At 44.9% G+C, this 23,786-nt stretch overlaps 1 protein-coding gene across 1 annotated transcript in view; it reads left to right on the forward strand.

Moving 5' to 3' along the window:
• The window catches only part of LOC146684506 (ephrin type-B receptor 2-like), an 80,579-nt gene that overhangs the window by 50,158 nt on the left and 6,635 nt on the right, over positions 1-23,786 (forward strand). Inside the window, exons 5-11 of the mRNA XM_085444396.1 lie at positions 4,844-5,179; positions 5,301-5,425; positions 5,615-5,777; positions 5,903-6,011; positions 8,662-8,729; positions 8,920-9,042; positions 9,415-9,662. Coding sequence (XP_085300522.1) covers positions 4,844-5,179; positions 5,301-5,425; positions 5,615-5,777; positions 5,903-6,011; positions 8,662-8,729; positions 8,920-9,042; positions 9,415-9,662 — 1,172 coding nt within the window. The remainder of the gene's footprint in view (positions 1-4,843; positions 5,180-5,300; positions 5,426-5,614; positions 5,778-5,902; positions 6,012-8,661; positions 8,730-8,919; positions 9,043-9,414; positions 9,663-23,786) is intronic.

Genomic DNA, 23,786 nt, shown 5'->3' on the forward strand with positions numbered 1-23,786 from the left:
CAAATCTGACAGTGTTAATTTGGACATGCTGGATTTGCTGTGTATGTGCTAGATTGTCTCAGGGGCATCTTTACACAGCCTGCACCTAGAGTCTTGCCTGTTGTGATAGACCCCAGCCTCAATGGATCTTGTGCTCAGAGCCTGTTCCTGTGCTGCCATGATTAGTGCCTCTATGCTGTCTTTCAGTCCAGCTTTGTCCAGCCACTGGTGGGATTTCTGGATGTCAGCCACTTCCTCTATCTGCCGGTGATACATACCATTCAGGGACCTGTCCTTCCATAATGGTTCCTCCTCTTTCTTGGGTTTCTGCTGCCTGAGGTATTCACTGAGCATGCATGGTCAGGAGCTTCCTGGTCTTGATGTCAGTGGCTTCTATCTCCTCCTTTGGCCAGCAGGTTACCTGATCAGAGGCAGGGCGTAGGTGTTGATAGCCCGGATTTTGTTCTTACCCTTCAGCTGACTCCTCAGGACTTGCCTGACCCTCTGCAAGTATTTGGTGGTTGCAGCTTTTCTAGCGACCCCTTCATGGTTCCCATTTAACTGTGGGATCCCCAGATACTTGCAGCTGTCCTCACTGTCTACAATGTTGCCTTCTGGTAGTCGTTCCCCTCAGTTCTGACTACCTTCCCTCATTTTGTTATCATCCAACTACACCTCTTCAGACTATACGACATTCCAATGTATTTGCTGTATATCCTGGTGGTGCAGGTCAGTGAATCAATGTCTCATGCACTCTTGGTAAATAGTTTGATGTCATCTATGTAGAGGATGTGCCTGATGATTGCTCCGTTCTGTAGTCATTATCCATATCCAGTCTTGTGAGTGATCTCACTGAGGAGGTTCAGGCCTATGCAAAATAGCAGTGGGAGCAGTGCATCCCCTTGGTAGATCCCGCACTTGATTGCGTTTCTGATGAAGGCTCTTAGGGTCCTGTTGATCTTGTATAGTTCTAGGCATTCCAGAATCCAGGTGTGGGGCATCGAGTCATAGGTCTTCTTGTAATCAATCCAAGCAGTGCACAGGTTGGTCAGCCTAGTCTTGCAGTCTCAGCTGACTGCTCAGTCTACCAGTAGCTGATGTTTTGCACCTCTGGTATTCTTGCCAAAGAGATGAGTTGGGCCTGGAGGTGCCAAATTCCACCATTTTGGCCTCCCTCACTTGTGATGATGCAGGGTTGATGAGCTCCTAGACCGATTAGGCACTGCTTGGATTTGACCAAGGGCTACTGGCAGATTCCCTTGACTCCAGATTCCAAATAGAAAATGGCCTTCTCTACTCAGGATGGTTTGTACCAATTTGTCACACTTCCATGGTAAATGGCCTGTATTTGTATAGCGCTTTACTAGTCCCTAAGGACCCCAAAGCGCATTACACATCCAGTCATCCACCCATTCACACACTGGTGATGGCAAGCTACATTGTAGCCACAGCCACCCTGGGGCGCACTGACAGAGGCGAGGCTGCCAGACACTGGCGCCACCGGGCCCTCTGACCACCACCAGTAGGCAAAGGCATATACTGCAGCTGTATATGCTGCTGCCTTATCATCCATAGTGACACCTAGAAAGAGCATATGCAAAGATACAGTGTACCGTCTCACATGTGAGAAAGGACTGCTCACACACTGGAGTCAGAGCCATTGACTTCGACAATGACCTGGCAGGTGCGGTCAGGCATCAACAGGATAGAAGTGGTGGCGAAATGTCCTTCAGAGAGATCAAATGATAACTGGACTTTTGGAGAAGGGAATTCGATTAAAGTTAGGGCAATTTTACTGAAAGCACAAATGAAACAATGATAGTAGTGCTTGCAGTTTGGTGGCACTGGCCAGTCTAGCACCGCCTGCACTTTAGTGGGGTCTGGTTAGAGGCTGTCTTTTTCAACCATATATCAGAAGAAGGAACTGTGTCAACATGGAACTCACATTTTTCACTCTCTCGGCATGTCTAATCACCGTCATATCTAATTTTTTTGTCAAAATAATGACTTGGAGAGAATAAGTATGAGTTATTACTGTAATCTTTCCATTGATCATAAGACTTGAAGAGTGGAATGCTTATGACAGAGGTGTTCAACTCCAGGGCTCAAGGGCTGGTGTCCTGCAGGTTTTAGATATCACCCTGGGTCAGCACACCTGAATCAAATGTTCATTACCAGGCCTCTGGAGAATTTCAGGACATGTCGAGGAGTTTAATTTAGTCATTTAAATCAGCTGTGTTGGATGAAGGCCACATCTAAAACCTGCAGGAGACTGGCCCTTGAGGCCTGGAGTTGGACACCCCTGGCTTATGAGTTTCACCCACCAGTACCCCTACCATTACTGGTGAGTGCGGCCCTTTTGGCCACACTCTGGTCCTCTAGTGTGATTTCCAATACCTTTATGAGCTGTCCTTATGTAATGACTGATGTGTCTACTCAGCTCTGTTGCTATGATGCCTGAGATGAGCTTCTATGTTGTGGAGAAACAGGTATTTGGCCAGTAGTTTGTAGGGCTCTTTTTATGATCAGGATTGTTCTGCCCTGTGTTAGCCGGTTTGGATTAGTACCTAGGAGGAGCCCTGTTATTTGTGCTATTTGTGAATTTCAGTTGTGGGTGGGTCTGCCCGTGTGCTATTTTTTCCTTGTAGTAGAGAGTACACCCTGGATGCATCTTAGCAGAACAGGTCATTCTCTTCTCTGATTTATCTCTTCAGCTTAGTTTCCAGAGCTGTGAGCCTTTGTTTGGCAGTTTCTAAATCCTAGGTTTTGAAAACACAATTTTACCTTATTTTCATCCAGGACCTCTCTCTCATGAAACCCTTTTGCATCGATTGATATCCTTCTGGGCTTCTCTGATTTTGGCTTCCAGCTGCCCTCTCTGTGGAGAAGCTTTCTCTACCTGGATCCTTAATCTTATACCCAAGTGCTTCTAGGATTTCTGTGTCAGTCGTTTCAGTGATACTGGTAGTATGAAAGGTGCAAAGAGCAGTTTTTTTTTCTACAATAATCTGATCTGATGGAGCATTGTCAATGTTCCATCACTTCATCAGTTCAATGTTCTCTCATCCCAAACGGTCATGGCAGATGGCTGCCCCTCCCTGAGCCTGGTTCTGAAGGAGGTTTCTGCCTATTAAAAGGGAGTTTTTTCTTCTCACTGTTGCCCAAGTGCTTGCTCAAAGGGGTTCATATGATTGTTTTTCTGTTTGTCTCTGTATGTATTATTGTAGGGTCTACCTTTGATTTGATTTGATTTGATATACCTTTATTAGTCCCACAAGGGGAAATTTCACAAGGCTGCCGACCTATTGCACGCAATGGCGGCGCCATCTTACCCTCCGACCATACATACATTACACAAAACATCACATGGGGAAGACAGGTCAGAGAGGTATAACAATGGAAAAATGCACCACATGAAAGATAAGGAGAAAAAAATAACTCCCCCCAAACTGAGCTCCAACAGGGAGATCAGTTTGTGAACAGAAAAAAACACCTCTGCACATAGCACATGAAAAAACTCTTAATACACCAAAGAAACACATGACAAGCAACAGGGGTGGGTAAAGGGTGAGAGACAGCCGATTTAGACAGTACATCCGGGCCTGCAGCCTGTGCGCTGGTCTCCTTGATCCACCGTCAGCATCGGAAGAGAATAAGCATCGAAGGCGTTTGGAAAGGAAGGGGGGGATGAGTTTGTGGATATCAGTGTATATGTATGTGTGTGCGTGTCCAGAGTTCAGCTGAGACAGTGTCCTTCGCTCTGCTAGGCTAAGTAAACAGTCTTCCAGCCAACCCAGGTGGCCTTCCATGGAATGGGAAGGAACAGACTAAACACAGTCGTTATCAGGGTGTTTTTGTTCGGCTCCAGCCTTGCGACCACAGCTGGCGCCGAGAGGGTATCCGCATGAAGTGATGGTGCTTTTTACTTTAGTGCGAACAGCTCATATGAATTTCAAAGCAGTTCTATACCTTACAATATAAAGCGCCTTGAGGCAACTGGTGTTGTGATTTGGTGCTATATAAATAAAATAAAATTGAATTGAAATGGGGGTTCTCTGTGACAACACAAAGTAGTACATAATTGTGAAGTGGTATTAAAACGATACGTGGTTTTCAAAATTTCAAACAAATTGAAAAGTATGGCATGCATTTGTATTCAGCCCCCTGTACTCTGATGCCCCTAAATAAAATCCAATGCAATCAGTTGGCTTCAGAAATCACCTAATTTGATAATCGAGTTCACCTGTGTGTAATTTTGTGTCATTACAAGTTATGAATATTATATTATAATTATATAACCTATAAATACACCCCACCCCCAAAAAACCCTCCGGAAAAAGATGCAGTACTGACGCCACCATCCAATAGACCAGGGCAAACACAAACAGAATTTGGGCAAGATAGGAAGGGTAGACCCTCCCCCCACCCAATGATACTGCAATCAATTTTGTAACAACCTGCAGGAGCATAACTGATTGAATGTTCTGCCAGAGTCTACATTGATCCCCTTGAATTGAAGATTCAAAAATGAAGATTTTTAATTGTATTTAGTTTTTATTTATTTTGCAATCACAAGACATGTAATACGTTTAAAAAATATACTTTGTTTCCATTATCATCATGTAGATAATTGGGTTGTTGTTTTTTCCAGATAATGCAAATACACTAAGTGGGAATCTGGTTATCGGAACAAACAGATGTTCTATTGCTTGATGTTCTTACATGTAGTCTCTGTACTAAACCTCTAGAGCTTGCAATCCTTAGCTAGTGAGGTGCAAGCTTGAGAATAAAAAAAAAAAAAAAAAACTTATAACAGGCAGTAATTACTATTAGCATAATTTTCTGTTTTCCCTTTGTCTTCTAGCTGTTCCATCTGCACCACAAAATGTCATCTCCATAGTAAATGAGACTTCTCTGATACTGGAGTGGAGTCCACCAAAGGAGAGTGGTGGCCGAGAAGATGTAGTTTACAACATCATATGTAAGAGTTGTGGCAGCGGTCGCAGCGGCTGCACCCGCTGTGGTGACAACGTGCAGTTTATCCCACGTCAGCTGGGACTCACCAACACCCGAGTACATATCAGCGACCTCATGGCTCACACGCAGTACACATTTGAAATACAAGCTGTCAATGGAGTGTCTGATCAGAGTCCTTATTCACCACAGTACACGTCTGTCAACATCACCACCAACCAGGCTGGTGAGGCATGATGTTACTCTAGTGATATTTCAGTGATTTCAGTATTAACTTCTGTTTTAGTAGCTCGAATGTCTGTTAGCATGTTTTCTACACCCTTCAGATCTCTTTGTTTTTTTCTCAGCACCATCAATAGTGTCCATCATCCACCAGGTTAGCAGAACTCCTAACAGCATCACTCTGTCCTGGTCCCAGCCAGATCAGCCCAATGGTGTTATTCTGGACTATGAACTGCAGTATTATGAGAAGGTACATCAGTGCCAACTGATTGAATTAATTTCAATTCAGTTTTATTTATATAGCACCAATTTGCAAAAGCAGTCACCTCAAGGCATCTGAACCTGAAACATTTTGACTCTTAAATTGTACTCAAAAATCTTACAGTTTTAATTATAGACAGATCTGCCTGATTTAAAGTCTTTGGTGTGTGTTATTCAGAACCAAGCAGAATGGAACTCATCTCTAACGAGGAGTCAGACCAACACTGCTGTCATACGAGGTTTAAGGCCTGGAACCATATACGTGTTTCAGGTCCGGGCTCGGACTGTCGCTGGATTTGGACGCTTCAGTGGTAAAATGTACTTCCAAACCATGACTGAAGGTAGGAATCAGATTTGCTGACAAACTAAATTCAGACTTATTTCATACCCTGTGTGCTGCCTAATATATAAGTCTAAATATAAAAATTACTGACATTTTTGTGGTTTGTTGTCTTTTCACCTGTAGAAGAATATAACTCCATTATTCAAGAGAAGCTCCCCCTCATCATTGGTTCATCTGCTGCAGGGGTTGTCTTTATTATTGCCATCACTGTCGTCATAATTGTTTGTCGCAGGTGAGCCACTCTGTGTCCACTCTGTCCCCCAGAAAATGTTCCACTCTTCACCACATTATGGTCTAAAAATCTGGACCAATTTTTTACAAAGCCACAGAAATGATACAGAAAGCACTTTATCAAAAGTGCTGATTATGAATAAAACTGCAACTTGATCCTACAGAAATACACTCAATGACTTTGACCTACAAAAACTGCATTATGTGGTGGCAACTAGGGATGGGTATCGTTTAGGTTTTATCCGATACCGGTGCCAAACCGGTACTTTTGAAACGGTACCGGTGCTTAAACGGTGCTCGAACCGGTGCTCGAACCGGTGCTTAAAGAATGGAGAACACAAAATTGGTCCAAAAACCTCTTATGTTTAGCTGTTTTTTTGTAAAAAGATAACAATGTTAGCCTTTTCTGCAGCTATAGGGCATATATGGTATCACTCTTGGCTGGAAGCAGTGCTTAAACAATGGAAAAAACACAAACTTTGTCCAAAAACCTCTCATGTTTAGCTGTTTTCCACTTTTTCTTTGGTCATTTTAGCCTTTTTGGCCAGGGTGAAGGGAGTATCTGCCATCAAACAAGAAGACAGCCGCTGTAACTATGACGGTGTTTGCTAGTTCACCTTACATGCATTAATGTAATAACGTGGTTAGCCTACTCAATGTAAATTACACACGAACAACATTAACCCTCCTGCCATCCTTTAAAAAACTCACACCCATCACCCTAGGGACCATTCTCAGCCACGCCATAAAAAGACCATATATCCATATTTTATTCCACTTTAAATTAGCCAACCTTGTAAAACTACTTCTCCCTGAAATATTCATGTAAAGTTTTAATTATATTTTCGTTGTTTTAACCCTTCAAATCCCAGTGTTATTACATGAGCGCCCTGTGTTATAAGCCCCAAAAACCAAAAAACGAAACTAAATATTTCCACAAAAAACCAGTTGAAGTAATATGTGATTGTCATTATAAGTAGGCCTTTAGATGGACCAAAGATTGGCACCAACATACATTTTGACCTGCCATTATTTTTTTTGCATTTTTTTTGCAATTTAAAAATTAAAACTTCAAGGCCCTGAGTCTTCATTGACATCCAAGAAAAGAAGAAAAAATAAAATCATATGATGATAATTTGGGGTTGAAAAATAGCGTTTATAATGGAAGTCAATGGGCAGAAAATGGTCCCCAGGGTGATGGGTGTGGGGATTTCTGCTGCTCAGCCATTTTAGGCTGATTTAAGGAATTCACACTGGAATATTAACATTGACAGGTAAAAACTATCCTGTGGCAAGTTTGGTTATATTCCACTGAACACAGTGGAAATGGCAGCCATTTAACACATAGCAGTGGCACAAAAAGGTCCCAAGAAGGCAGGAAGGTTAAGCTACTCACGCAGAGAAGAACGGCTGCTGCTACCATCATCATCCGTCATCATTTCTGCTACACTGGCAGGACTAGGGGCCAGGACTCTCCTCTTCGGGTTCTTGGGGGATGTTGCTAACTCCGGGTCCGATAACAGGCACCACTCGGTGTGAGGTCTTGCAGCAAGCTATCAAATACGGTGCATTTCTCGGCTTTTAAAAAAACGCTATGCGTCACCAGGTGTTTCATCAGATTCGAGGTGTTACCTCCTTTGCACAGTATCACCTTAAAGCACTTTTTGCAGGCTGCTGAGTTTGCATCTTTTGCTGTGAAGTACAGCCAGACTGTTGACCGCTTCGTCTTGGGCATTTTTAATCTGCAGCTCTGCTCTAAAAGAACGTACATACCTGGGCCCGCCTACTATCCTTGGAAAGGTAAAATGATTGGCTAGAATCCAAAGTGTATGACATTTCAGGGGAAAAAAAGCACTGAAATAAATCACGGAAATGTGCGCTGCTTTCCGGTCTGGTTACTACCGTTTATGTCAGAACCGGTGCTATAATGGCACCGGATACCGGTACCCATCCCTAGTGGCAACATGCAATTTAGTGTAAAATTATGTATTTAATTAAGAAGCGTCTGTTCTTCTTTAAGTTGCTTGAAGACGTTTCGCCTCTCATCTGAGAAGCTTCTTCAGTTCTAGGGTCAAATGGTGGAGAGTCCCAGATTTAAGCCCTATGGGAGTGTGCCCCCAAGAGGGACCATGGACCCCCTAATGATCCTCTACCTGATCACACGAGCCGAGGTGTGAAAACAGGTGTAGGTCACGATCAGCCAAGGTTTCGGGTGAACTCATTGTGAAACCTAGTCCCACCCTATCATGTGATTTTCTGAGGATTTCCTGGGTTCAGAAGGCCCAGGATTTTCTTTCCAGCTCCTTAGACTACAATGACCTGGTTGACTAAGAACCTTCACAGACATATTTAATTGAAAGCCAATTATGGGCTTCTTTGTAGTGGACAGTTTTAAATAGGGTAGAAACACACGGTTTGTTTGTTTTTCTGGAGTAGTTCAAAGTCAAGACTTGACTATGTCAGGTCATGATTATATACTTAGTAAACATATATTTTGTGTTGTCTTTGTCATGCATCAGTCTTTATTGTACACCATATAGTATAGTATAGCCTGTGCTCTGTTTTGTTTAATAGTTTATGTTATTAGTAGATTTAGTTTTTGTTTTCGAGTTGATGGATCTACATGCAGACTTTTTTGTATTTGTTTCCAGCAAAAGAAATTCTGACAGACCAGAATCTGAATATACAGACAAACTCCAACATTACACCAGTGGTCACAGTATGTACCTTTTTCTAAAAGTTGTTGACATTAAGACTGATAGCCATTAGTGCTGTATTTTATGAAATTAATGTTTTTTCAAGATTGGATGTGGCAAAAAATGACAGAAAGAAATCAAGTTTCCCTGTGTCTTCACGATTCAGTTTTTGCATATATATCTGTTGCTGTTTCTTCTATTTTTCTGTTGAAGTGTCACCGGGAATGAAGATCTACATTGACCCCTTCACATATGAAGATCCCAATGAAGCGGTTAGAGAGTTTGCTAAGGAAATTGACATTTCCTGTGTAAAGATTGAACAAGTGATTGGAGCAGGTAAAACAAAGAGATGCCTTAGAAAGGAAACGATATTAGGTGTAAGTAAAGACAGGCAGTGATTGGTGAGGTTTATGATACTTAGTACGTCAGAATGTGACTGTCTTGACCTTTATTAGTATATTAATTGTCTATTCAAAGAAGGTAATATTAAAGGTTTCTTTATCAAAGGTTAGATTAAGAAGTCACTGTACTGTTGTGACAGTGCTTGGAACTAAAATCAACTTAAACATAGCTTTTCTGCCTAATTGTTCTCTATCATGTCTGCCTAGATTACAGCAGTTTACAAAAACTTTGATAGTTACAGAAGATGATACAAAATGAATATATTATAATACATTACATGTCATTTACCTACTGTAAACCTGATAGGAGAGTTTGGAGAAGTGTGCAGTGGAAACCTCCGACAGCCTGGGAAAAGGGAGATATTGGTGGCCATCAAGACTTTAAAGGCAGGGTACACTGAACGCCAGAGGAGGGACTTTTTGAGTGAAGCATCTATCATGGGTCAGTTTGATCATCCCAACATCATCCATCTGGAGGGAGTGGTTACCAAGAGCAGCCCTGTAATGATCATCACTGAATTCATGGAGAATGGATCCCTTGACTCATTTCTCAGGGTAAAAGAGACACTGTACAATTCAATACAAGTATAGTAGTACGCACGTGTGTGTGTGTGTAGGTGTGTGTGTGTGTGTGTGTGTCATTACTGTACTAAAAAAAGAAGGAAACAGGGAAAAAAAGTAACAATAATATGCAAATGAGGGTGGTTACTCGTCAGATGTCACCGAGCTTAAATTCTTCCATGTATTTTTTATTATATCTGTGGATTGCCATTTTCAGCTTGTTGTCCACTTCTCACACATTTCAGCTTTAAAATTTTGGTCAAGAGGTTTTAAAGTCCATCCATTTTCTTTTGTTTGTATGGGGCATCACATTTCCAAGCAACACAAGTAAAGATAAATCTCTCCAGAGTCTCCTTGGTCTGCCCCAGGGCCGGCCTCCTTCTGGTGGTTCGAAAGAACTCACACCAGAAGCGCCCAGGAGGCATCCTCGTCAGGTGCTCAAACCACCTCAACTGGCTCCTTTCAATGTGGAGGAGTAGCAGCTTTATTCTGAGCCCCTCTCCAATGACTGAACTCTTCATCCTATCTCTAAGGAACAGCCACCCTTCTGAGAAATGTAACTTCTAAAACTAGTATGTGCAACCTAAGGTCAGTGTTGGGAAGGTTACTTTTAAAATGTATTCCACTACAGATTACAGAATACATGTCCCAAAATGTATTTTGTAATGTATTCCGTTACGTTACTCAATGAGAGTAACGTATTCTGAATACTTTGGAATACTTAATACACCATCATGCTTTTTACAGAATCAGAATCAGAAAGGGTTTTATTGCCAAATGTTGAGCGGGTTTACAACATTAGGAAATTGCTGCGGTGCTTCAGTGCAAACATACTGTTATAAATTAAGCTTAAATAGACATGAAAATAAAAATGAGAATAAGAATTAAAAGTGCTAAGTAGATAGATAGATAGATATATACATGATATATACATGAGTGCAGGTGGTGATCAATGCCAAACATGGAATGATGCAGTGAACACAGCGTAGGGTCATGTGTTAGTGGTGGGAACAGTCATACGGTTATTGTTCATGTGTTCAACAGCAGAGGGGAAGAAACTGTTCTTATGGCAAGAGGTTCTGGTGCGAATGGACCGGAGCCTCCTGCCTGAGGGGAGCAGGTCAAACAGACTGTGTCCAGGGTGAGAAGGGTCAGCTGAGATCCGAGCTGCACGCCCCAGTGTCCTGGAGGTGTACAGGTCCTGCAGAGATGGGAGTCTGCAGCCAATCACCTTCTCAGCAGAGCGCTGCAGTCTCTGTTTGTCCCTGATAGTGGCTCCAGCGTACCACACGGTGATGGAGGAGGTGAGGATGGACTCGATGATTGCAGTGTAGAATTGCATCATCGTCCGTGTTGGCAGGTTGAATTTCTTCAGCTGCCTCAGGAAGTACATCCTCTGCTGGGCTTTCTTAATGACGAAGGTGATGGTGGGCACCCACTTCAGGTCCTGGGTGATGGTGGTACCCAGGAAGCGGCATGAGTCCACAGAGGTGATGGGGTGTCAGTCAGGATGATGGGGGGGAGTGGGGCTGTGTGCTTCCTGAAGTCCACAATAATCTCCACTGTCTTCTGGGCATTCAGCACCAGGTTGTTGTGGCTGCACCAAGACACCAGACGTTCAACCTCCCTCCTGTAGGCAGACTCATCCCCGTCCGAGATGAGTCCAATAACGGTGGTGTCATCTGCAAACTTGATTAGCTTGACAGACTGGTGGGTGGAGGTGCAGCAGTTAGTATACAGGGAGAAGAGCAGGGGAGAAAGAACACAGCCCTGAGGGGAGCCGGTGCTGATGGTCCGGGAGTCCAAGACATTCTTTCCCAGCCTCACATGCTGTTTCCTGTCCGTCAGGAAGTCAGTGATCCACCGGCAGATGGGATCAGGCACATTCATCTGGGAAAGCTTGCCTCGGAGATGGTCTGGAAGGATGGTATTAAAGGCAGAGCTGAAGTCCACAAACAGGATCCTGGCGTAGGTTCCTGGGGAGTCCAGATGCTGCAGGATGAAGTGTAGGGCCATGTTGATGGCGTCATCTACAGACCTGTTGGCTCTGTATGCAAACTGCAGGGGGTCCAGGAGGGGGGCCGTGAGGGTCTTGAGATAGGAGAGAACCAGGCGCTCAAAAGACTTCATGACCACAGATGTCAGAGCCACGGGTCTGTAGTCATTTAGTCCAGTGATCCTAGGTTTCTTGGGGACAGGGATTATGGTAGAGGACTTGAAGCAGGCAGGCACATGACATGCCTGCAGTGAGGAGTTGAAAATGCCAGAAAACACTGGGGCCAGCTCGTTTGCACAGTGTCTGAGGGTGGCAGGAGACACACCGTCTGGGCCGGGAGCTTTTCGAGCATTCAGACTCTTAAACTGCTTCCTCACACCTTCTTCAGGAATATAAAGAGTTGTGGTGGGAGGAGGTGGTGTGAAATCCTCTTTTGTGTGGGGTGAGGAGGGGGGTGTTGTAGGTGAAGTGTTTGAAGGTGGTGATGGCTCTATGGAGGGGGGAGAGGTGGGGGAATGAGTGTCCAAAGTGTCTCTATTGTTGGGGCCGTTGGAGGTGTGAAGGCTGCCTGATGGCTCGTCAAAACGGCAGTAAAAGTCGTTGAGGGTGTTGGCCAAGAGCAAGTCATCAGTGGAGTGGGGGGTTTTAGGCTTGTAGTTGGTGATATTCCTAAAACCTTTCCACACAGAGGCCGAGTCATTCTCTGAGATCTGCTGCTGGTAAACTCATCCAAGCTGTTAGAAGCAGCCTTCATTGTGTCCCAGTCTGTAGACTCCAAACACGTGCGAAGCCCCTCCACAGCCTCGTTGCTCCTCAGTTTTTTGGTCCTCACGACAGGTTTGGAGAGCTTCAGCCTCTGTCTGTACGCGGGGATTAGGTGGATCATGACTGTCTTGTTTCTTTATGTTGTTATGGGTTTTTAAGAATCACAGTCTACTCCGAGGTAACTCCCGTTGCTCTCTAGCTCCCCCTACAGTCTAGGAGTATTAACAACATAAAACATGATACTAGGCAAATAAGGATTTGTTGTTATCATTACGTCTTCCTTTTTTTTCAACAATAAAATAACATACCTACTTTCACAAACATAAACAGTCTCTATTTGTTTTTTACTTGTTAAACCAGGCTTTATCAAAGTAACGTTAACAACACAACTAGTTTTCAACAATTATGGTCCATTCAACACTAGTAACCAAACATAGTGAAACTTGCATAGATACTATGACATCATCTTCCAAACAACATGTCAACACATTACATCTGTTCGATCAGTCTCATAGGTGGCTTTACTTGTCTTACAGATCTTCTCAGTGTTTGTTCTTGTGTATGTGTAGGTGTTTCAGGTGATAGTGTCTCATGTGTGTGTTGGGGTTGTTCAGCAGCCTCCAACCTCTGCTCCACTACTACTGGTCCCTTAATAAGATCTCGGCGATTTCTTCGCAGCATAGCTCCATCTTCTGTCTGAATGATGTATGATCGTGGCTGATCTTTCCTTAGAACAGTCGCTTTCTGTGCCCATGCGTTGGATTTGTCTTTGAATCTCACTTGATCCCCAGCATGCAGTTCAGGTAGGTGTTTTGTTCCTCTGTCATAATAGAACTTCTGCTTTGCTTTTTGTTGCTCCTTAAACTTCTTCACGCTGTTTCCCTCTTTTGTTTTAAGCAGATTATCCTGAATGGGCAGGTTTGATCTCAGGCGTCGTCCCATAAGAAGCTGTGCTGGTGACATACCACACTCAAGTGGCGTTATGCGGTATACTAGCAGGCTTTGGTAGAAGTCAGCACCACTGTCTCTCGCCTTACTCATCAGCCTCTTCACTGTTTGGACGGACTTTTCCACTAGTCCATTAGATTGTGGGTAGTGCGGGCTTGATGTTGTGTGAACAAAGTCCCATTCTTTGGCAAACTGTCCAAACCTAATATTGGAGAATTGTGGTCCATTGTCTGTGAACACTTCACTTGGCACACCGTGTCGTGCAAATACAGCTTTCATAGAGGTGATTACAGCCTCTGCTGTTGTTGTTTGCAGTCTACATACTTCCGGATACAAAGAGTAGTAGTCTGTGACCACAATATAGTCCTTTCCTCCAGACACAAAGAGGTCAGCCCCCACTTTCTGATATGGTCGGTCTGGCACTGGGTGCGGCTTTAGTGGCTCGGCAGGATTGCTTGCTTGATATGTCAGACATGTTGAACAGTTCGACACTTCATTTGTCACATCCTGATTAATCCGTGGCCAGTACATCACCTCACGTGCTCTCCTTTTACATTTTTCCATGCCTAGATGCCCTGCGTGTATCTTTTTGAGCATCTCTCCTCGCAGGCTCTTTGGGATGACAATTTTACTTCCCTTGAACACCACATCATGCACTACAGACAGTTCTGCTCTGCAGTTCCAGTACTCTTGAATAACAGGTGAGCAGTTTTGCTTACAGCTGGGCCATCCATCTATGATGGTTTTGCGCAGTGCTTGTAACGTTCCATCTTTGCTTGTCTCCGTTCTGATGAGCTCCATCTTCCCTTCTGCAACAGGAAGTGCACTTGTGACCATGCTCACATATGCTCTTACATCATCATCCATCTTGGCGTTCGCTGGCTCATTCGGATCAACAGCTCGGGATAATGTGTCAGCTGTGTACATCAACTTGCCAGGTGTGTACATCACGTTAAGCGTGTAACGTTGCAGCCGGATCATCATTTTTTGGATTCTCAGTGGACAGTCATTTAGTGGTTTTTGGAACAATGCTATCAGTGGCTTGTGGTCAGTTTCAACACTGATGGCCTGCCCAGACACAAACTGGTGAAATCTCTCACAGGCGTACGTTATGCTGAGCAGTTCTTTTTCAATCTGTGCATATCTTGTCTCTGCGTCTGTCATGGATCGCGATGCATATGCAACAGGCTGCCACTCATCATACTTCTGCAGAAGAACAGCTCCAAGCCCACTCTGTGATGCATCTGATGAGATCTTAATAGGTCTCATTGGATCATAAAACTTCAGAACTGGTTCCTTTGTAAGCAGATCTTTCAAGTCACGCCATGCTTTCTCATGTTCATGATTCCACTCCCATTCGATTCTCTTTTCACTCTGCACATCTTTCTTGCATTGCGGCCTCGGCATGTTTTCAATTGCAGACACCTTTTGAGGATCTGGTCTGATGCCTTCACTGCTCAGGATATCTCCAACGAATGTCAGTTCCTTCGCCCCAAGCTGACATTTCTCTTTGTTCAGCTTCAGATTGGCTTTTCTGGTTGCTTCAAGAACATTTCTCAGTCTCATGTCATGTTCAGCTTTTGTGCTACCCCACACAATGATGTCATCCATTGACGTGTCGACTCCCTCCAGGTGTTCATAGATCATGTGTATTGTTTTGTGATACACCTCAGGTGCTGAAGCAATGCCAAATGGCAGTCGCCGGAATCTGTACCTGCCAAATGGGCTGTTGAACGTGCACAGTTTTGAACTTGCTTCGTCCAGCTTCAGTTGCCAAAATCCTGATGAAGCATCTAGCTTGCTAAAGTACTTCGCTTTTGCAAACTGTGACATTATCTCTTCTCTTGTAGGTAGTTTGAAATGTTCTCTCTTTATTGCTCTATTCAGATCTCTAGGATCCATGCAAACTCTGAGCTTTCCAGTCTTTTTCTCCACAATAACAAGAGAACTCACCCACTCCGTTGGTTCATCGATCTTTTCAATCACTTCCAGGTTTTCCATCCTGTCCAACTCAGCTTTCAGTGGCTTTTGTAGAGCAAATGGTACTTTGCGGCATGGATGAATGACTGGTGTTACACTTTCATTGACTCTGATTGTGTGTTCTCCAGCAAGGCAACCAAGTCCCTGAAATAGGTCACCATATTCCTTCATCAACTCATTATAGTCCATGTCATCATCAGTTTCCACAACGAGCACTCTTTTCACTAGGTTCAGACTCTCACAGGCATGTAACCCTAGTATAGGCTGCACAGTCTTCGGTACCACAATGAATGTTAGCGTGTGCTCCTTGTCTTTGTGTGTCACTTTAACCATGCATTTTCCTTTCACAGGTATTTCTGCACCTGAGTATCCACTCACTTTCACCTTCGTTGCATGCATTTTAGGTCTAGGTCTGATTTTCTTGAACTCTGCTTCTGATATGACATTCACTTGAGCTCCAGTATCCAGCTTGACTGTCATGAGTGTGTCATTCACAGTGTCATTATCCAGTCCTTTTCACCTGTCTTATTGTCTGTCACTGCAGCTACATAGAGTTCCTCTGTGTCTTCTTCATCCACAGTATGGACTGCACTTTGTTTCAGGGTTTGAGCTTTGCAGCACCTAGCATAATGGTTATTTTTGTTACATGTATTGCATCTTTTCCCATATGCTGGACATTTTTTAGGAGGATGTTGCATTCCGCAGCGACCACAAGTCTTTTCTTTTCTGTCCCTGTTTGCTGGCGATTTCAATTGCAGTTTCATTTCAGCTGCAGCACTCTCCTTTTTGACTCTGTGTGTGTTCTTATTCACAGCATCCACTCTTCAGCTGTCACTAAGCAGTTCTTTAGCTTGTGCCCTCACTGTTTCAGCTGCTCTGCACAGTGTTAATGCTTTTTCCAGGTCAAGATTTTCCTCTCTCAGTAGCCTCTCTCTCAGACCGTTGTCTGGAATCCCGCACACAAGTCTGTCTTTTATCAAAGAGTCTGTCAGTCCTCCAAATTCACATGTTTTACTCCTGTTCTGCAGCTCTGTGACATACTGATCTATTGTCTCCCCTGTCTTCTGTACACATGTGAAGAATCTGTGCCTCTCAAATGTCACATTTCTCTTAGGTATGCAGTAAGCCTCAAACTTCTCCATTATTTTATTCAGCTTCATTCCGTCACCATCAGTAAACGTGAAGTTATTATAGACTTCCAGTGCCTTATCACCCACTATATGCAAAAACACTGACGCTTGCTTTTTATCACTTGCCTCGTCAAGTCCAATTGCTGATAGGTACAACGTGAAACGTTGCTTAAATCTTCTCCAATTTTCAGCCACATTTCCAGTCAACTGAAGAATCGGTGGTGGGTGTAAGCCGTCCATGCTTTCACTGCGTTCACTGCTAAGCTGATCCGTCGGTACTGCTATATTGTAGTCCGTTACCTTTCTTCAAGTCCATCTTCTGACACCATGTCTTCTTTATGTTGTTATGGGTTCTTAAGAATGACACCATTACTTGAAGAGAAGGTATTTTATCGAACTGTGGTTCACATGTAAACAAAGCTTCGCCATCACAGTCTACTCCGAGGTAACTCCCGTTGTTCTCTAGCTCCCCCTACAGTCTAGGAGTATTAACAACATAAAACATGATACTAGGCAAATAAGGATTTGCTGTTATCATTACAATGACGTGGTCAGAAAGTCCGAGTGAAGCGCGGGGCACCGCACGATAGGCCCCGCTGATCGTGCTGTAACAGCGGTCTAATGTCCTCTCCTCTCTGGTCGGGCATTTAATATACTGCTTGTATTTGGGAAGCTCATGGCTCAGATTGGCTTTGTTAAAGTCCCCAAGAGCAATGATGAGAGAGTCCGGGAATGTCCGCTCCATGTGCAGTATCTGCTCCGCGAGTGCGCACTGAGCTGCCTGCGCATCCGCATCTGGCGGGATGTAAACAGCGGCCAGGATGAATGAAGCAAACTCCCGCGGAGAATAAAACGGTTTGCAGTGAATAAAAAGGTATTCCAGAGAGGAAGAGCAGTGCTGAGCAATCACTGTTACATCTGTGCACCAGCCACTATTAATGTAGAAGCAGACACCTCCACCTTTGGTCTTACCAGAGAGAGAGGCCTGCCGGTCCGCGCGCAGCAGATGAAAGCCCTCAAGCTTGAGCGCGCTGTCCGGGATGTCCTCACAGAGCCACGACTCCGTAAAACATAAGACACAGGAGAGGGCAAAGTCTCTGTTCATGCTTCTCATCAGGGCCAGCTCGTCTATTTTATTCCTGAGTGAGCGTACATTGGAAAGGAAGATCCCAGGAAGAGCAGTTCGCAGTCCACGTCTCTTCAGACGCACGAGTGCGCCGGCTCGCTTACCTCTCTTTCGGCGTCTCAGTTTCCTGATCAGAGTCTGCAGTAAATCTGCCGCAGATGCGACAAATATTGGAAGTAAATCCACAGGTGTTGTAGTCCTGTAGTTAAGAAGCTCTTCTCTGGTATAAGAATATCCAGAGGAGTGCCCAGACACAGAAGTTATGCACAAAAACAAAACAGAAGTAACGCACTGAAGCACCAGGGCATCCATACGCGGCGCCATCTTGGATCATCTACAACTACATGTGTACTATTGCTGTGTGATTTATTACTATTACTGAAGGTCCGCTGCTCCGAAGCGTAGTAAAGAGACTTCTGGCTAATACGGCGGGTTCCGTGTCGGGCTCGTAGTCGAAAAATAGCTTTACTTTGTTGTCTGGGTCAACTTTGCTTGCGAGAGACAGAGAGAGGCGAGAGACAGAGAGAGGCATTGAAAGGCTGCTCCAACTGAACTTATTGTTTCGGAGGAAAACATGAACACGGTGTACAGTCGAGTCTTAATAGTGTACTTACAACTGGGCTCGTCAGGCACTCTTCTTGGCTGCAGTGGTTATTATTATATTTACATGCTTCCAGCTCCAGCTCTCGATAACAACTCCCTCCTCTTGCTCACAAACACATAACGTGTATGGCAGTCCATTCTCCCTGCAGCACAAACTACACTGTCTATGATGCTACATTCTTTAGAGCTATGCCTGTAGCATTCTGCCTATTAGCTTAGCACAACAACAACAACAAAAAGGCGCAGAGAGAGAGCATCACCCTGTAACCATGGCAACCGTAACGCTGCTGCCTGGAGCAACAGAACATAGCTGTCAAACAAAACCCAAACAGTCCTGACCCGCCAAAATATGAAACAGGAAAGTACCGCCGTGTAATCCATTTATTTCAACAAAGTGACTGTATTCTAAATACCTCCTTTTTAAACGGTAACTGTAATGGAATACATATTTTGTATTTTAAATACATAACGACGGTACATGTATATTTAAATACGTAACGGCGGTACATGTATTCCGTTACTCCCCAACAATGCCTAAGGTCAGAAGCACCCCACTCGCACTCTACACAATGTGAATACAGTACCCGCCTGAGTCATCTGACGGTCACTTCAGCTTCAAGGTAGACAGAAAGTGTTGTTCCATGGCCTCACAAACTCTTCCCACACCTGAGTATTTGCTTCATTTTTTCCTACCAGTGCTCATCAGTTGCCTCTGAAGTCCCACAGGCTAACCTTCTACAACTTGATGGCTCCCTTCATCTCCAATGCCCACTATCTGGTTTGAGGATTACAACCCTGACAGGCACCAACCACCTTGTTTCACACAGCTCCTTGCAGCAACCTTAGCAACACACGTGCAGAATATGGTTCATTTGGACTCAATGTCAAGTTCTGCTGGAGGTGGGAGTTGAAGATCTGCTGTACCAGGGTCTCTGCCAGGCATTCCCAGCATTCCCATTCCCTCCACAACATGTTTGGGTGTACTAGGTCCAGAATCCTCTCCCCCACTACCTGATCCAGCTCACTACCAGGTCGTGATGAGATGGCAGCTCAGCTCCCGTCTATTAGCCAATTATCCAGAACATATATCTCTGGCCTAGGGTGTCTTGGTGCCACGTGCACCTAGACACATCCTTATGTTTAAACATGGTCTACGTTATGGACAAACTGTGATTTGCACAGAAGTCCAAACACGAAACACCACTTAAGTCCAAATCAGACAGGTCGTTGTTCTTGATCAGCTCCCTCCAGTTCTCTAGTTCAGTAGGACAACAGAGTCACCAAATGGAGCACCCTCAATCATCCCAGTCAGTGACTGTAAGAAGGTTGGGTTATAATAATAACAATACTATTTATAAGAATAATAATATCTGTTGTTTGGCACATAAGTGCAAATGACAGTCAGGACCTATCCCCTGAACCAAAGTGTCTCAAAAGTGAAAAGAATACCAAGAGCAACTCTAGACTGGAACAGAGTCCAATCCCCAGGAGGCTGGTTCCAGAGCTCAATGCTTGCCTTAATGTGAGCCCAACCTGTATCTCTCAACCTCTTGAACCTCTTGAACCTTGAACCTCCTTTCCCACCAGGAAGGGTTTGATGTTTCACGTCTTAATAGCTAGCCTTGATAGGCAGGAATCAGACTGCCATCCACTTTTGGGTGGCTGTAGCTCAGGAGGTCGACCAGGTCATCTGCTCATCAGAAGATTCGTGGTTTGATCTCTGGCTCCCCCAGTCTGTCATGCCAAATAACCTTGGGCAAGTCCGAGTGCTCTGGGAGAGTAGAAAAGCGGTATATTTTTCCCCCTCGTTGTATATTGGTTTCTCTTCTTCTTACTTTTGCACCTTTGTGGTCCTGCTACCCAATTTTGCTGTGCAAGAAATTGCACAATGACAAAAAAAAGCTCTAAGTCTCTAAGTCTAAGTCTATATAAGAATCAGTCCATATACCATTTACACTGCATCTCCTGGTGCATGTTGTTTCTTCTTATCTGCTAATTGTCTTATCTGCTTGAACAAAATGGTGCCGGTGAGGTCGGCTGCCGTGCTGGATGCTCTGCCCCAACTTCTCCACTTTTTGCAGTTTTTCGTCACTTTTTGCTATATCTGCCATAATCTTGCATGGGCATCATGCAAAACACACAAATTTGCTACAGCAGAGACACTTTGGTTTCTATTGGTCTACAATACACAAACATTTCACCATGTTTAACTCCGGACCCAACCTGGCCAAAGGAGATCCTGAGAGAGAACAAAGGACGCGACCCTAAGCGACGGCCTCGAGGTAAAAGAGCCAGCATCAGGAACAGGCTACGGGCTCGCGCACACCGCACACCCATGCCCAGTATCCTGCTAGCCAATGTTCAATCCATCGAGAACAAGCTTGATGACCTCAGAGCCAGAATCAAGTTCCAGAGAGACATTCGGGACTGCAACCTCCTCTGCTTCACCGAGACTTGGCTGAACCCAGCGATACCAGACCACGCCGTGCAGCCGACGAGGTTCTTTCCGGTTTACCACATGGACAGGACAATGGAGTCGGGGAAGAAAAGAGGTGGTGGAGTGTGTTTGATGGTGAACAACAGATGGTGCGACAGCACAAACATCTCCCCACTCACACGCTCTTGCTCGCCCAATCTGGAGCTTTTGATCGTTAAATGTCGCCCTTTCTATCTCCCTCGGGAATTCACTACGGTCATTGCCTGCACTGTTTACATTCCACCTCACGCGGACTCGGACACTGCCTTATGTGAGCTACATGAGGCTCTCACACATCAACAAACACTCCACCAAGATGCCGCACTCATTGTTATGGGAGATTTTAACAGAGTGAATCTCAAACGGACATTTCTCAACCTTCACCAGCACATCAACTGCCCCACCCAGGGCACTAGGACATTAGACCACTGCTACACCCCGTTCAAGAACTGTTACAAGGCTCAGCCCCTGCCGGCATTTGGAAAATCGGACCATGCCGCCATCTTCCTCATGCCTGCTTACAAACAAAGGCTAAAGCAGCAACCACCAATCAGGAGGGAGGTCGCTCGCTGGACGCACCAATCAGTGGCGCTGCAGGACACACTGGATGACGCAGACTGGGACATGTTTTGGCGCAGCTCTGATGACATCAACATATTTACGGAAGCGGTTGTGGGATTTATCGGGAAACTAGCAGACGACACAGCAGAAAGAACTATCATCCGAACGTTTCCCAACCAGAAGCCGTGGGTGGATAAAAACATCCGCGACGCTCTGAGATCACGCACCGCTGCCTACAATGAAGGGCTCGTCTCCGGTAATATGGACCTATACAAGGCTGCGTCCTACAACGTACGCAGCGCGGTCAGAAAGGCAAAGCGGAGCTACGGGGAAAAACTAAAGTCACAACTACGACAGTGCGACTCTAGGAGCCTGTGGAAAGGACTGCGGACTATAACGGACTATAAACGACCAGCTTCTTCAATGATGAATGCCGATGCTTCACTGGCTGATGAGCTGAACACGTTTTATGCTCGCTTTGACACTGCAGCAATTAAAACAACAAACGGCTGTGCGCGCTCGGAGTGCACCAGTGAAGAAAATGCATTTGTCATCACAGAGCATGCCGTGAGGAACACCTTCAGGAGGGTGAACACCAGGAAGGCAGCAGGACCAGATGCAATCCCTGGCCGGGTCCTTAGAGCCTGCGCTGACCAGCTAGCACCGGTGTTCACGGAGATCTTCAACCTCTCCCTGGCCCAAGCTGTGGTTCCCACGTGCTTCAAACAGTCCATTATTGTTCCTGTTCCAAAGAAACAACGGCCCGCTTGCCACAATGACTACCGTCCAGTAGCACTGACTTCAATTGTGATGAAGTGTTTTGAAAGACTGGTGAGAGATCACATCACTTCTTCACTTCCTGCCACCATCAACTCACTTCAGTTTGCTTACCGGACTAATCGTTCCACAGACGATGCCATATCTCACCTGCTCCACACATCCCTGAGTCACCTGGACACTGGCAGAGGGAATTATGTTAGGATGCTGTTCGTGGATTACAGTTCAGCATTCAACACAATAATTCCCTCTAAGCTTTTCACCAAGTTGACGGATCTAGGACTCAGCTCGTCACTGTGTCAGTGGATCCTCAACTTCCTCACAGACAGACCCCAATCAGTGAGGGTGGGAAAACAAGTCTCCCCCTCCATCTCACTCAGCACTAGAGTGCCTCAGGGCTGTGTTTTAAGCCCCCTGCTGTACTCACTGTACACTTATGACTGTGTAGCCACATCAGACACCACCTCCATTGTCAAGTTTGCTGACGACACTGCTGTTGTGGGCCTGATCTCCGACAACATCGAGACGGCCTACCTGGAGGAGATTAGGAACCTGGAGACCTGGTGCCAGGAGAATAACCTCCTCCTAAACATCAGCAAGACTAAGGAGCTGATCGTGGACTTCACTACAAAGCAGACGAGGAATTACAAACCCCTCATCATCAGTGGCACGCCAGTGGAGAGAGTGGACAGTTTCCGATACCTGGGTGTCCACATCACTCAGGACCTGTCATGGTCCTGCCACATCAACTCCCTGGTTAAGAAAGCCCGTCAGTGTCTCTTCTTCCTCAGAAGACTTAGAAAAAAGAAAAAAAAAGAAGACTTAGAGACTTCCATCTGCCACTGAAGGTGCTCAAGAACTTCTACTCCTGCACCATCGAGAGCGTCCTGACGGCAAACATCTGCACCTGGTTTGGGAACAGCACCAAGCAGGACAGACGAGATCTGCAAAGAGTGGTGCGCTCAGCCGAACGCATCATTCAATCAGAGCTCCCTGACCTGCTGTCCATCTACACCAAGCGGTGCAAGTCCAAAGCTAGGAAGATTATGATGGACCTCTCCCATCCCAACAATGGACTCTTCTCACTGTTGAGGTCTGGGAAGCGCTTCCGCTCCCTTAAGGCCAAAACAGAGAGAATGAGGAGGAGCTTCTTCCCCCAGGCTATTCGGGGCCTGAACCAGGTGTAGGACTGGACTCTCCCACACACGTCACTATAAGACTGGACTCTCACACACATCACCACACGCACCACCACACATTTCCTATAATCCTATAATTCCTATAATTTATAATCTTTATAAACTTTATAATCTCTTCTGAAATTTGCACATTCTTTACTGTAAATTCCTAAGTTCATTTGTAAATTTTTGTAGTAAACTGTAATTGTAAATATTGTAAAACTTTTCTTCTGTCATTTAATGGTCGGGCATTGTACAGCTACAAGCATTTCACCCCCATGTCATACTGTGTATGGTTGTGTGTGTGTGACAAATAAAATTTGAATTTGAATTTGATAATGGAGACCATGAGGTGTGTTTTGTGGTGTGTGTGTGTGTGTGTGTGTGTGCTAGAGCTGACCTTGCCATGTTACTTTACGTGGCTGTCAAAACATGATTGTACTACCAATTAAGCATATTAGGTGATGTGCATCTCTGTAATGAGAAGGGGTGTGGTCTAATGACATCAACACCCTATATCAGGTGTGCATAATTATTAGGCAACTTCCTTTCCTTTGGCAAAATGGGTCAAAAGAAGG

The sequence above is a fragment of the Copadichromis virginalis genome, linkage group LG20 (assembly GCF_057382275.1).
Source record: "Copadichromis virginalis isolate Kocher_CV1m ecotype Utaka linkage group LG20, C_Virginalis_male_GT1.1, whole genome shotgun sequence".
NCBI classification, from domain to species: domain Eukaryota; kingdom Metazoa; phylum Chordata; class Actinopteri; order Cichliformes; family Cichlidae; genus Copadichromis; species Copadichromis virginalis.